Source organism: Gossypium arboreum, chromosome 4, assembly GCF_025698485.1.
Source record: "Gossypium arboreum isolate Shixiya-1 chromosome 4, ASM2569848v2, whole genome shotgun sequence".
NCBI lineage: Eukaryota > Viridiplantae > Streptophyta > Magnoliopsida > Malvales > Malvaceae > Gossypium > Gossypium arboreum.
The window spans coordinates 102,739,449-102,754,216 of record NC_069073.1 but is presented as its reverse complement, the minus strand read 5'-3'; the positions used below and the strand labels follow the sequence as shown (position 1 = coordinate 102,754,216).

The 14,768-nt window shown below is 31.4% G+C and overlaps 1 protein-coding gene across 2 annotated transcripts; it reads left to right on the top strand.

Moving 5' to 3' along the window:
* Positions 1-5,698: 5,698 nt before the first annotated feature.
* On the top strand, positions 5,699-9,193 carry LOC108457795 (ras-related protein RABE1c-like). 2 transcript variants are annotated; one of them, XM_053026443.1, is made up of 10 exons: positions 5,715-6,009; positions 6,133-6,177; positions 6,302-6,405; positions 7,344-7,416; positions 7,516-7,616; positions 7,904-7,969; positions 8,206-8,303; positions 8,432-8,494; positions 8,580-8,672; positions 8,790-9,193. In XM_053026443.1, exons 3-10 carry the CDS (start codon positions 6,333-6,335, stop codon positions 8,868-8,870), a joined length of 648 nt encoding a protein of 215 aa, XP_052882403.1. In that variant the 5' UTR covers positions 5,715-6,009; positions 6,133-6,177; positions 6,302-6,332; the 3' UTR covers positions 8,871-9,193. The 2 variants fall into 2 exon arrangements, with proteins under 2 accessions (XP_017612429.1, XP_052882403.1); XM_017756940.2 differs by having other exon boundaries at positions 5,699-6,177.
* The last annotated feature ends 5,575 nt before the right edge of the window (positions 9,194-14,768 follow it).

The following is a 14,768-nucleotide window of genomic DNA, read 5'->3' as shown; positions in this document are numbered from 1 at the left end:
TCCGAAATTGTAGCCCTAGGAGCAAAGTTTATTTGGTGTTCGATACCTCAGAGAGGAGGCAACCCACTAGGCACTTCTTCTAGGAAAACATCCTCATATTCCTGAAGTAACAAAATAACAGAAGAAGGCAAAGAATTATCAAGTTCATTAGCATTAAATAAATATTCCTTGTACATAAGTACAACCACGGGCTGACGTATCAACAAAGACTTTCTTATTTCTCTTTTCCTTGCAAATACCTTATGTTATCACTCTCGTTTTCTTTTCAACTTCTTTTTTCCTCTCATGCTTTTACCTCTATTCTCTCATCTTTTCCTTTCTTTTTATCATTTTTCTTTTCTTTCTCTTTTTCAATTTTTTTCTTGTACTTTTTCTTTTACCTTTTCTATAGATTCTTTCAATTTCAATTGATCTTGGTACACTTGTTTTGGGGTAAGTGGTGCTAAGGTTACATTTTTTCCTAGGTGCTTAAACGTATAACGATTTGTATAACTGTCATGGATCACACATCTATCGAACTGCCATGGACTCCTCAAAAGGAGATGTCCCGCATGCATAGGAACTACATCGCACACCACTTCGTCTTGGTACTTCCCGATGGAAAACGCTACCACCGCTTGCTTCATCACTTTAAGCTTGCCTCCATCATTCAACCATTGTAACTTATATGAAGTTGGGTATTTGGTCGTGGTTAAACCGAGCTTTTCCACTAGTATGCTACTTGCGATGTTAGTGCAGCTACTGTCATCGATGATCATACTACACACGTTATCTTGGATGTGGCATCGGGTGTGGAAAATATTCTCTCTTTGTTGCTCGGTTTCATATTTTGAATGCCGAGACTTCGCTTCACCACAAGGATTTCACATTCAACCGGTAACTCTAAATCTTCTTCTTCATCAGATGGCATTTCGAGCTCATTTTCATCCTTTTCCTCGAATTCAATTTCACCATCGGCCCTTACCACCATAACTTGCCGATTTGGACATTGGCTAGTTATGTACCCCCGACCTTGACACTTGAAACATTTTATGTCTCTCGTGTGATTTGGCACTGGCTCATTTTTTATTTTGACTTAACTCACCAACAGGCTAATTGGATTTAGCTTCTACAACCGGCACCTTTGTTAGAATAGGGGGTTTGTTGACTCCTTGGCTCCATTTATTAGTGGAGGGATTGGTGTAGGATCGATTAACTCCCTTTGGTTTGAGTTATTTTTCAAATTTTATTGCCATGTGGACCATGTCCATCACTTCAACATAGTGTTGTAATTCAACTATGTTGGCGATGTCACGATTTAGGCTTGCAAGGAATCTGGCCATTGTCGCCTTTCGATCCTCTTCGATATTAGCCCGGATCATTGCTATCTCCATTTTTTTTATAATAGTCTTCAACACTTCTATTGCCTTGAGTAAGGCTTTAGAGTCGTTGATAATGACTGACTTCATTTCAACCCAAGTAGAGATGGGTCTTTCGCTATTTTATCTTCGACTCGTCACGAGCTGGTCCCACCACACAATGGCATAATCTGAGAACTCGATTGCAGCAAGCTTCACTCTTTTGCTCTTCAAATAATTATGGCATTTGAGGATGAGCTCGATCTTCTTTTCCCACTCCAAATAAGCTTTGGGATCATTCTTATCTTGGAATAGTGGGAACATTATCTTAATATTCTTAAGGTTGTCATCGGGACGGTCTTGACCTCTAGGGCCCCAATTTTGTTGGTGGCCTCATTGATGTACACTTCGAGCGGAAGAGTGGTCACTTTCTTGCTCGTTTGATGAGTGGTCACTTTCTTGCTCGTTTGATTCATAGGGATCTTCTCGGTTTTGGTTAGGATGCCCATGCCTTGCAACTTCAGGGGTTTCTTCGCGTGGCTCTCGGGTTTCGACTCAAAATAGTCGATCTTTGATGGGTTCAAGTTTACAGTCGAATAGCTTCTCCATTTCTTACATGAGTGCTTGAAGGGTGAGATTTGGCATGCCTCCTCCAACGTTTCTTACAGGACGAAACCCAACTCTCTCGTTTGGATTTCTTTCCGGACTTTGCGACATTTTTGACACTCACAACAAAAACTCACCAATTCTCTCACAAAGAAAATCACTCACACTTGGCTTTTTCTACACTCGGATGAGCTCACAACCCTCGTGCCTTTTTCTACTCACTCCACCTCTCTAAGTTCTTAAAGGGACTAGTTAAACTTAGAAGCAGTGGTTGTGGGTCGGTTGGAAAAATTGATGTACGATTTTGGTAGGAATATTGTAGGACAAAGAGGGTAGGCTTGAAACAAAGAAATAGAAAGGGTTGAGTGTGGCCAAATAGTAGGATATTGAATGGATGTTTCGGGCAGCAAGAAGAATTTTAATTTGGCAATAAGAACTTGAACACTTTTTTTTATGATCAAATGTACAATACCGTTGTGTCGAAAATGCCGATTCTTACTCCAATTCAATTAGCTCTGATACCAAATGATAGGAACTCGGTTGTAGATGTTACAAGTCATATTAGTTTGCCCGATCGTGAAATGGGTAAAGTTATGTTCGTTTCAAGTTAAATAGAAAAGTTAGAATATTTGGATTCAAACAAGGTTCAAAATAAGATTGCTAAATACATAAATGGATAGTTTGGCTAAGGGTCGAGAATAAACCAACAATATTGGAATAGTTGATCCAAACCTCAAAGTAGCTCTTAGGTGGATTTTGGGTTAGGAAAAATCAGCAAGAACCTTGATCTGCTATCAAAAAGTGATAGGAACCAAAGGTATATGAACGTCACACTAAAGGTGATAAGTTCGATTTAGCAAAAGGGAAAGAATGTCGCTACAAGACAACTTGATAAGTCAATTCAGACCTGAAAAGAACTATGAGAATTGGATATCTCACAAGTTTCAATTTAAACATAAATTTAGCAAAAGTTCTTTAAACAAGCTGATTACAAAATATTTATAATGCTAACTAATGCCTAACCGAATAGTCACTTGGATTCAGCTTAAATAAGCTGATTTAATGAGCTTGAATGCTTAGGCTGGAAGAATTCATTCTTGAGCAGCCGAAGAGTTTAGAATAAGCTTTAAATTCTCCATTGGGCACTCGAATAGACACCAACAATATTGTTGACATATTTAGGCACACAAACAGACCCATTGTGTGAACATTAAGAGGCAACCGGTTATGGAATGTGAAAAAGATTCATGAACTGAGTGGCCATGTGTGAACACTCCTTTGTCCATTGCTATTCTTGAACAGCTCCTTGGAGAAGAAGAATAGGCTCGAATTAAATGGTGCATAATACTCTTCTTAAATGTTGTCCAAGTACATAACAGACATAACTGATTCCAGCTGAATAGTCACCTAAAAGTATTAATTAACATTCAGCTAAAAACAACTAATAAGCTTAATTAATAGACTTAATTAATAAACACATTTAACACTTAACTAACTTAATTAATAAACTTAAAAACACATTAACAATAATTTATTCCAACAACTCAATTATTAACTAAGATGAGTTTAATTAAAAATAAAGTTCATCTTGTAATAAATTGCAAGGGACTCCTATTGAGCTGGTCCAAGCATAATCAATGGATTTAGCTACTTGCTCTCCCCAAACTTGATCAACATAGCTTACTGATGCATCTTGGAACCTCTTAGCACGAGACTGAGTTATAGGTCCTTGTGGTAGCTTAACAGGTTCGGTGGCAACTTCCCCAACTAGTGTCGCATCATTACGTGTCATTTACATGTATGCCATGTCAATAAAGTAAAAAATGTTAATTTTTTCATCTCTTTTGGGGTGATTTAACTGCAAATTTAGTGGCTAAAAAAGAGAAAAATTAAACGGAGGGTTAAAATGATTTTTTTTGTAAAGTTATTATACCTTTTTATTTTTAGTTTTTTAAGAATTTATATTTATTTCAAATAATTTTATATCTTCGCTTAAAACACTGTTTATGATGACCCTCCACTTTATATAAACCACGTAAATCGTCCAACTCTACCATCATCTTCCCCTTGTCAACTAATTGTAACGCTTAGTTGATGTTTTTGAACTGCTCTCTAGACCACCATATAGTTCAACATCTTTTAATCAAATGAATTGCATGTTTAACTTGCAAAAACAAAATTAATTTAGAGAGTCAATTTTTCCCATGCAAACTAAAATATATGGTCCGTCGTAGGAGTGTTTATAGTTCGGTTAAAATAGAATTATTGATCAAGTTGATCTAATTCGGTTAATCGGTTAGTGGTCGAATTTAATTCAGTCGATTAATGATTTTTTAAAATTTCGATTATCGGTTAATTCGGTTCAATAAGATATTAACCGAAATAAATAATAAATAATATATATTTTATATTAGCAATGTATTTGTTGAACTATTATTTTTATATTAATTGAAATAAATAATATATATTATATATAATATATTTTTGAACTATTAAAAAAGAAAATAAATATTAGCAATGTATTTTTTATATTTTTTAACTAAAAGACAAAAATATATAAATTTTAATTAACCAATAGAATTAATTGAAATATTTTAATTCAATTAATGTATTTAAAATCTTTTTCGTTTCAATTAACAGTTAAATTTTTTTTACATTTTAAATAATATGATTCATGGTAATCCGATTCGGTTATTCAACATCCCTACCGGTGGATTGGATTTTCTACATATAATATACTTCCTCATGCCCATACTGATTTCATATTCCTTTCCATTATATTTATTTACCATACCCACCACTAACCATATATTCTTCACTATCCTCGGTTCAGGTATAATATTTCTGGTAGCCTGCCACCAACATTATTATTATTCTTTTTATTTATCACCACATTTTATTTTATTTACAAACTTCAAACCATGTGTAATCAGGTTTAGATTAGCAAATTTTTGATAGTCAAAAGTAAATTATATATTCTTACAGATTGTAAAAATATAATTTTATTATTTTAATAATTTATATTTTTATAATTTTTAAAAGATTAAATTAAATTTTTATTATTTTTAAAGAGTTCAAAGTATAAAATTATTATTATTAATTTAAAATTTTATAAATTATAAACTAATTTAATAGTTTATATCTTTATATTTTTAAAAATTAAATTAATTTTTTATATTTTTAAAGAGTTGAAAGTATAAATTTATTATTATTAATTTAAAATTTTATAAAATTATAAAAAATTAAATGAATTTTTTTACTGTCCTGCTAACCCTTGACTTCACCACTGTGTAATAAATATCCTTTTAAGCACTAGCAGAAATTATTAAAAGCCTTATTACTAAAATATTCCATCTTTAAAAGATATGCACATAAAATTATGTATCTAAGTGGATGAGTACTTTTTTTTTTTTTCTTAATATAAGAGCAAGTTAATTAGTAGTTTTTATGTATTTGGCTTCTGTTGGTGACTTCCTATAAGGCAGGCAAAGGCTTTGGTCGAAAATATAAAATATGATGCTTAACCTTTTAAAATTATAAATGGAACATTAGCCTATTGTTTATATTCCAATCGAAATCTAGCGTGAGTACTAAGAATTGGGTTGAGATGGATTCTTCTTAGATTAGTTTTATTTAATATATTTTAATCTCAATTCATTTAAAAAAAACAATTATACATACAATCACAAATATATATTTAATTAACTAAAATTAAAATATATAATTAGAAATATCTCCCCATACATAAACCCGTTTCTTTTAACATATAAAATATGGGTTGAATTTATAGATGGAAATAATGATTTTTAATATCAAGTAGATGAAAGAAAAATCCTTGCCCTAAATAAAATGTAGGTACATTAATTAGAGTCGCTGCATCATCCTCGGTGTTAGATGCCAAAATCCAGCGCATCTATCTCCGACTAATCGGTGCCGTTTAACTAACAGCTTTAAGGAAGCCTAGTCGTTATCTTCGATCACCTATTTTCTGTCCGTTGACGAATTAAAAAATAAAAAACCGTCCGTTGGATCCACCCATATCTCATCACCCAATATTAATCCAACGGTTAGGAGTCGAATCCAAAACTTATTTCTTGAATATACTTTCTTTTCAATTTTTCTTTTCCTTTTTCTCTCTTTCTCTAAAAGAAAGGTTTTCTTCAATGGCCGACCGGTGCTGACGTACCAGAGGCGCTTCCCTCCTCATTCCTCTCATCTCCTTTCACCAGATCCGGTACTGTTTTCCGTTCAATTCACTGAATCAATTTTAAAACATTCATTTCTATTTATTTTTTACCTTTTTTTTCGTTGATTATTAACGTCTCAGCTTTCCCTTGCCTTTCTTTTCTTTTTTGTAGGGTTTGTTTTCGATAAATTTCTTCTGTTTCCATGGCTGCTCCACCTGCAAGAGCTCGAGCTGATTACGACTACCTCATCAAGCTCCTTTTAATCGGCGACAGCGGTAACTATTTATTTTTTCATTTTCTCGCTTGATAGTTATACGAATGTATTTGCTCTGAAATTGGATCTACTTATTCAATCTACATTTTTGTGAGAAATGTTTGTGTTATTTTTAAGTATTTATTTATTTTTATTTCCTAAATATGGAAAACCAAGATGTGAGATTGTCATTTGCATTTCAAGATCTTTGCCTTAGATTAAGCTTGATTTTTATTTTACAGATGATTTTGATACGATTTTTTTTTTCGTTAAGCGATGTTGATTTGAAAAGAAAAAGTCTCTTATATTGCCTTTTATGGTGAATATATGCTAATGGTATTTTTGGTATTGTCTTTTAGCTTATATTTGATAATGTATTCTGTCTTGATATAGCTTATCGCCATGGGAATATTCTCTCTATCGGTGCTACTGATTTTGAGTATCATTGAGTCGTAGCATGCTCATTTGCAACAGGAAACTGTTTTTTAATGGTCGAGCATATCATCAATCCCTATACTTTGGCAAATTTTGAGAGTTAGTTATTGTAAGTTAGAAATTAAATCCCCTAAACTTTTTAAATTTAAAAATTTAAGCCAAATTGTTGACAACTTTAGTATTTTCTGTAAACATTTGCATACTATAAGGTATACTTAATAATAATTTACATTTACTAATGTAGTCACCAATTGGATTAGGATTTTTAAATAAAAAAAGTAAGATGATTTAACTTTTAACTTTTTAAGTACAAGGACTAAATTTCAAACTTCATTCAAGTACATGGACTGATGACATAATTTGACCTTTTTTAATTCACTTGATTAGTTGCTAGAGATAGTTATAATTGTCTATAATTAGGGATTAATAGTTGGTATTGTGGTGATTTTAAAGGAGGTTTTCTTGATATTCACACTTTCTTTTGAATTTGAATTCTATTTACTTATGCTGTTGTGTGCTTGTCAGGTGTGGGTAAGAGTTGCCTCCTTTTGCGTTTCTCAGATGGCTCATTTACTACTAGTTTTATCACGACAATTGGGTAGCTCTTTTTTGTAATTGCACTGAAGTGGTCTTCATTTTTTTATTACTATGTTTCTACTAGGAACATGTTGTTTAAAGGTAGTGTTCACTTTGGCAGAATTGACTTTAAGATAAGGACTATAGAGCTTGATGGAAAAAGGATCAAACTGCAAATTTGGGATACTGCTGGGCAAGAGCGGTTTCGAACAATTACAACCGGTTAGTTTTTGGGCTTTGAAAGTGTCACTGACTAGAAATACATGTCTGGTCAGAATTATAACATAATGATTGACTTTATGCTTGGTCTGTTAGGAAGTCATGGGCTTTTGCGCTCGGTGGTGAAATTTTATGTCTGCTTAGTCTTTTCTTCCATGCCCCAAACATGGTTGCTTGCTCCTTTTTTCTAAAATACTTATCTTGTTTTATCCTTTTGGAATGTGCCTGTGGGTTATTCACTTTATTTTAGTAGCTGCAGATGAATTACATGATATTTTCATTTTGTGCAGCTTACTACCGTGGAGCCATGGGTATTCTGCTCGTGTATGATGTGACTGATGAGTCATCTTTCAATAGTAAGCACTGAACTTTTTATCATTGAAAATTTGAAAGTTCATACAGATCTGCCATCTTGCACTTTGGAATCTTTAGAAATGTTTAATGTTTCCATCAAATTTTGCTTGTTATTGGAACTTTTCTGTTACGTGCATGTAGATAATTGAAAGCATACTCCTTATCTAGTGATTTGAAATCTTATTCACTCTCCATTATAATTATCTTATCAACTGTACTAATATCCCTTCTTGCTTAGACATTAGAAATTGGATTCGTAATATTGAACAGCATGCTTCGGACAATGTCAACAAGATTCTGGTTGGTAATAAGGCTGACATGGATGAAAGCAAAAGGGTTTGTTTCTTCTTTTTCTGCCATATTCACATTTGTGATTCTGTTGATATCCTTTTTCAGTCACCTTCTGTTTGCCATATTAGCTGTGATTCTTTTTTTGACAAGTTGACTCTTAACTTATTGTTCAGGCCGTCCCTACCTCAAAGGGCCAAGCTCTTGCTGATGAATATGGCATCAAGTTCTTTGAGACTGTATGTAATTTTACTGCAGATGTGGTTACTTTTCCAATGTTTAGTTGATCTTTCCTGCATGCTCAATAGCTGCTCTATTTTGTAGAGTGCAAAAACAAACTTAAATGTTGAGGAGGTTTTCTTTTCAATAGCGCGGGATATTAAGCAAAGACTTGCTGATACTGACTCGAAGGCTGAGGTACGGTTTCTTTTACTCGAAGTATATGCTTTTCTCATAACACATGCAAATTAGTGATTAATTATGCAAATCCATTTCTTTTCATCATTTTGATAATCTTTTCATTCTCTTTTGCAGCCACAGACGATTAAAATCAACCAAGCAGACCAGGCAGGAGGGGCTGCAGCAAATGCTCAAAAATCAGGATGCTGCGGGTGAACAAACTATGTCGAGGGTACATGTTCTTCTCTAGGGACCCATTTTGGTGCGCCAAAACTAATTTTGTTATGACTATATTGTTATTGCTTGTATTCTCCTGCCTATCATTATTTTATATCTGCAGCTCTTTGGTGTGAAATGTTAGATCCATGGTAATTTACAAAAATTATTTATATTAAAATTATTTTTCCTATTTTGTAAGACTCGTGTCCAACATTTTCATTTCTTGAGTTGAAATTAAGAACTGCCCTAGTAGCCAAAAAACACAAACATAATTCAATGATCAAGAACAGATAATGTGCTCATAAGCTTTGTTTTAAAAATGGCTTAAGATGCGTGTATATATATATACGTAAGATTCTTTTATGAGTGCATATATGGATGGAGAATTTGGTTTGGGGATTTACTTAGTGCTAGTATTGCTAGGATGGAATGGGATCGGATGTCACATCTTTGCTTTTTTGTAATTGAAGTTGAACTGTTGTATGTCTATGTGGAGAACATAAAATATGATATTCATTGAATTGCTTCTTTTGTTACCGGCGAGAATCATATGAAAAATATTATTTTCTCAGAATCATCATCACTTTAAATGTTGCTTTTTTTTTTTCTTTTTTTTATATATATAAAATTAAAATGCATTTGTGACATGACTAGATGGGACATGTAGCATACAATTCGAAAACGTTTTGGATTTTGAATTCCACCCAAGTTTTATTCCTCAACTTGCTTGGATTGGATTGGATATTTATCTAAAATGATTCTATGGGTTCCAACTTCCAAGCTTTAGAATATATGACGAATGCCACTCTAGAATTTAAGATATCCTAATCCATTATTGGATTATTTACCACTTCGAAATCGAATTCATGAACAGCCAATTTTTGCTCCGAATCTAAACACTTTTTAAATTCCGAATTGAGCTTTGTTTTTCTTGAAGGAAATAATAATAAAGGATGGATTATTTATTCAACCTCTGATTTTGGATTATATTTTTAGATTTAAAAAAATCATTTTGCACAAAAAAGAAGAAGTTCAAAATATGTACGGAGAAAGCTTGATCTGTTTAATGTTATAACGTTTATATCATATGAAAAAATGTTAATTGCTTATTTTCAAATTTTAAAAAAATATATAATGGCAATAAAAGAATTGTATATATGTAAATATTAAATATTAAATAAAAACAATATTTTTCTACGTAAATTTAAAAACAAGGAAATGAAAAGAAAGTAATATTCTTTCCTTGTTAGGATAACTTTGTTTTATTTAAACAAGGTTTTACTTTCTCTTGATTACTCAATTTTAATTACCCCTAATATGAGAGAAAATAAAATGATTGTGTCCCTAAAGATGCAAAATAACATAAACTTCTACATAAGTTATTTTATACGCAAGATATAATTGGAAAAAATTACTATAAATAATAATTTCCTTTCAACTTTTTACAATTTAACCAAATAAAGATGGTAAAATTTCTTTACTTTCTTTTTCTTTATTAATTTTAACTAATCAAACAAAAAACATATATTAATTCATTTTCTTTAACTCTCTCTTTTTCTTTACAATTATCTACCCATACCCGCTTCAAAATTATTAAAGGAACTTCAGATTAATATATCCTATTCCAAGCTACATGCATAAACGTTGGACCGGTATACTAAATGAGCATGGTAGGTGGTACAAGATTTGGCTGCTTCAGGATTTTATACAGAAAAGCCGCTTTCTTTTTGAGATTTCTCTTTCGGTTCCTTTACAACCAGAAGTAATTTTCATTGTGAATGTTGTTGTTTCAAGAGGTTATGGGTACATTCATTAGATAATTACAAGACAAGTTTTCCACCCACAGACCCACATTTCATAAAAGCACAAAATAATTGAGTTATTGTGGAATTAGTGGCCATACATAAAGTCAAACTGATGTGTAAACCATGAAAATTGAACGGAGAAAGCATTAAGGGGATTTCTCTACCATAGACTGGTCCTTCTTCCTCTGAAGAATTCAACAAAGCAAATGACACAATAAAGCTTAAGAAAGATATGTTGGGACAAATAGAAAAAAATAGAAAAAGAAATAAATAAATCTTCACCATTTCCTCCAATAATGAAGCTTGATTTTAGTATCAAGGCAATCATTTTCGTCTTATCCACTCCCTCTTTTTCCTATTAGTGGAATGTGCATAAGCAAAATCATAGCGCTATTCGGGATTTAATTTATGATCCTTAATAATGCTTTTTCACTTGCACTATATTTGTTGTAATTGCAAACATAACACAACTGTTGTCGTAAAAGAAAATTGAACTAGCGATGATAAAATTCAAATAATTAGATTTTGAATTGATTCATTTCGAATAAAGATAGTTTGTTTTGAAAATGAATTTGTTTAACTATTGGATTACGATATTTTACAATAATTCTTAAAATTGAATAGAATAGAGTAAGACTATATATAATATATCTAATATCTATAAAAGTGATAATGATATTTAAATTTTAACATCTTTAATAAAACCAGATAATGTAAAACATAACAACAATGAAATCGCGACAAATTAAATCATATTTATGCCATTTCACATCACTAATCAAAATGTAAAATTGTGACCCTTATTTAAATCCGGCTTCGGACTACAAAAATCATTTAGATCCAGCGTAAGGGGTGTAGTGTTGAACCCAGGCATGACTTTGGCTGCATGCATGCCCACCAAATCTCCAAAAACAAAAAGGTTAAATATTAAAAAAGAGAAAACCCAATCTTCTTCCTGGGACAAGAAACTCTGTTGATCTGAGAGTGGATGTCAGTAAGCACTGAGTTAGGAGGGAATCTTTTTTTTTTAATTTAATGGGAGAATTTGAAGTTATTTATAGCAATCAAGAAACACTCTTTTGTGAGAAAAATAGAAAAGCAACTCCACCATCACCACCACCTAGTTCATTGACCCCTTCAGCTAAGCAACGCAAAGGGCACAACAATCTCTAAACAATTGGCACTCACATCTCTACTTAAATTATTAAAGCCAACTAACATAATGTTTTCGACTTTGCTTTTGTTACTATCAAGTATTAATCAGTATTACCGGGTAATGATTTGTCGCCATCATAACTATTCCATTCATTTAGCCTTTTATTTGTTATATCAATAAAGTTATATAAAGTGTTTGGAATAAACTATGAAGGTGTTTCAGATATTAAAATTATTATTAATTATGGATTTTGAGATATATATATTTTATAAATTTAGATTTAAATAATTTGTGAAAATTTCAAATCTATCTATTATTTAGAAAATATTTAAATTTTATTTTAATACATTTTGAATCTAAAACCTTTTATATATAAGATCATATCTTAAAAATTTAATCATTGTTTACAAAATTAATAAATAAATGTATAAAAATATAATAAACATATTTTCCAAAAATAATATAATAATTAATAATAAAATTAAAGTAATTATTTTTAATATGTATATGTATATATATGTAAACTAATTTCTATACCGTACGATTCACAAATTTGTTGTATATATCTATTAGAATATTTTATTTATTAGTTTAAAATAATTTTAAGATCCATAACATTTGACAAATAAAATGATTAAAAATAAAATTCATATAAATATGAATCCTTGATTTTTTTATTCATTTATGGTATTATAATAATTGTAAAAATCATATAGGGTTAACTATAAAAATAGTCACTTTTGTTAACCTTAGATTACATTTTAGTCATTTATATTTGAAATATTATGTTTTAGTCACTTACGTTATCGTTTTGTTACGAAGTGGTCACTCTGCCGTTAAGCTCTGTTACCTCCCTAACGGCAATCCTACGTGCCAGTCTAAATGGATTTCAAATGGCAACTTGAATGTCCAACTGGGATTAAAATAAAATTTTAATTAAATAAATTTAAAATTTTAAATTAATTACACCTTTTGAACTGGAAAAGGAAAACCCTTCCTCTCCTTTTTTTTTCTTTAGTTTTCTTTTCCATTTGATTGAAAAAACTGTCATCTTTGTTGAATTGAAGCAGTAGAAATCAAACTGAGTGCTTCATCAATTGATTGAATTTTTTATTCAACATGGAGGGTCCATTTACATATTCTTTGCATCCTTTTGTCTCTCTTACTGAATGAGTAGTTTAACTCTAAAACAATAACCCTAAATTAAAAACCTTCATATTTTCTTCCTTTACATCCATCCGTCCTTCCTTTATGATATTTTCTTCACAAAAGAAGAAACCCTTAAAAAGAACCCAGAAGGTCAAATCTTTAGTAAGTATCCATGTGGTCTGAATACTTAATCCGTCATCTAGATCTTTGAAGGTTTGTTTCTTGAAAAAATCCTTAATCTTATTTTTGTTATCAAAGTTATCTTATTATTGATAAACAAAAATATTTTCAAGTTATTACTTGTTGCAATTTTCTATTTGGCTAGTAATGTCTAGACTTTTAGACACTTTACAATCTAAAAAAAGCTCTTTTTTTTTTTAAATTTATTTTTTGCTTTTGAGTTTTTTAACTTTTTCTACCATCTTACCATTTGAGTTTCCTTTTCCCTCTCATTCTGTTTTCAACTTTGTAGGTGGTTTTTCTAGAATATATGCTATGGTTAGAGGGTCATTTTAAAAATATTTCTTGCCCTTTAATGGTGTAAATAAGATTAAAAACACAGGGTTCTTCAAACGCATAGAGGTAAAAGTTAGGCAAGATCAAAGGACGGTATACGTTGGTCTGGTCACTGATGTGGGAAGCAGATTTATGTGGGTTAGTTTGGTATTTTGATTTGGTAGATTTTATCTAGCTTTGACAAGGACCAATTCACCATTTTTTTAGGTTAAATTTTCCTACTTTGGCTTAAAGTTAATGGGTTGATTTGTTCAAAAATGTGATATTTTTTTTTACGAATTTAATTTAGGTGATATAAAACTTAGGACCTTTAATTGTTTAATTATTTACGAATGATTTTAGAAACTTGTCTTCTAGTAATATTCGATCAATTTTAAGTGTGCATAGAAAGTAAATTTCACGTTTTTTTAGTTGATCACTATGATAGAATTTTGTGTCATAACTTTTATGCTGAAGTACTCCAAGTGTTTTTCCTATTACATAAGTTATGTTTAATGATAGATAACTTGTAGAACATTACATAAGACTTTTCCTTGTTAATGTGCTATCTCTATTATTGTAACGTAAGGTTCAAATAAATCTGGTAAGGACCGGTTGTTCTTCGAGGAAATAAATGGTGAAAATTTCGGTTAAATGTCATAAGTTGTATCATTTTATATGCTACTCGTGTATCTCTTATACTTGAAATTTTCCAGTTTGATTGTGTGTAATTGTGTTAACATTACTGACCATGGATGTAAGACCCCTTACCCGTACCCGAGGCCGGGATAAGGTACGAGGCGTTACCGGACAAACATACAAACATTAAACTAAAATACGGGCCATAAAATTTCATTCATATTTCAAAACGTTCATTCACTTACACATAGTCCCTTATTTGAGTCTACGAAGCCCAAAACATACTTTAGAAAGGGTTCGGGACTAAACTAAGAACTTATGAAAATCTTGGAAATTTCATGCTTTAAGGCTCCACACACCCGTGTCCCAAAGTCGTGTTCCATACACGGCTGAGACACATGGTCGTGTCTCTGCCTGTGTGGAATATACCTAGGCTATTTTCCAAGCTTTGGTCAACCTTAATCTCTTACACACTTATACAAAATCAAAAGCATATAACATGGTATTCATTTAATGATTAAATATTCTCAATTAAACCACAAACATAACATTTGTATGTCATCATACATGTGTCTCTCATACTCATTTTACCTTGTTTATTATAATACCACTTATACATTTATACCAAGATTATCATCTTACCAAATATCT

Bases quoted from the DNA above. Each gene is read 5' to 3' on its own strand.
- LOC108457795 (XM_017756940.2), top strand. From the start codon at position 6,333: ATGGCTGCTCCACCTGCAAGAGCTCGAGCTGATTACGACTACCTCATC. The intron at 7,617-7,903 runs GTTAGTTTTTGG...CATTTTGTGCAG, and splicing joins GTTTCGAACAATTACAACCG to CTTACTACCGTGGAGCCATG. The intron at 8,495-8,579 runs GTATGTAATTTT...TCTATTTTGTAG, and splicing joins GCATCAAGTTCTTTGAGACT to AGTGCAAAAACAAACTTAAA.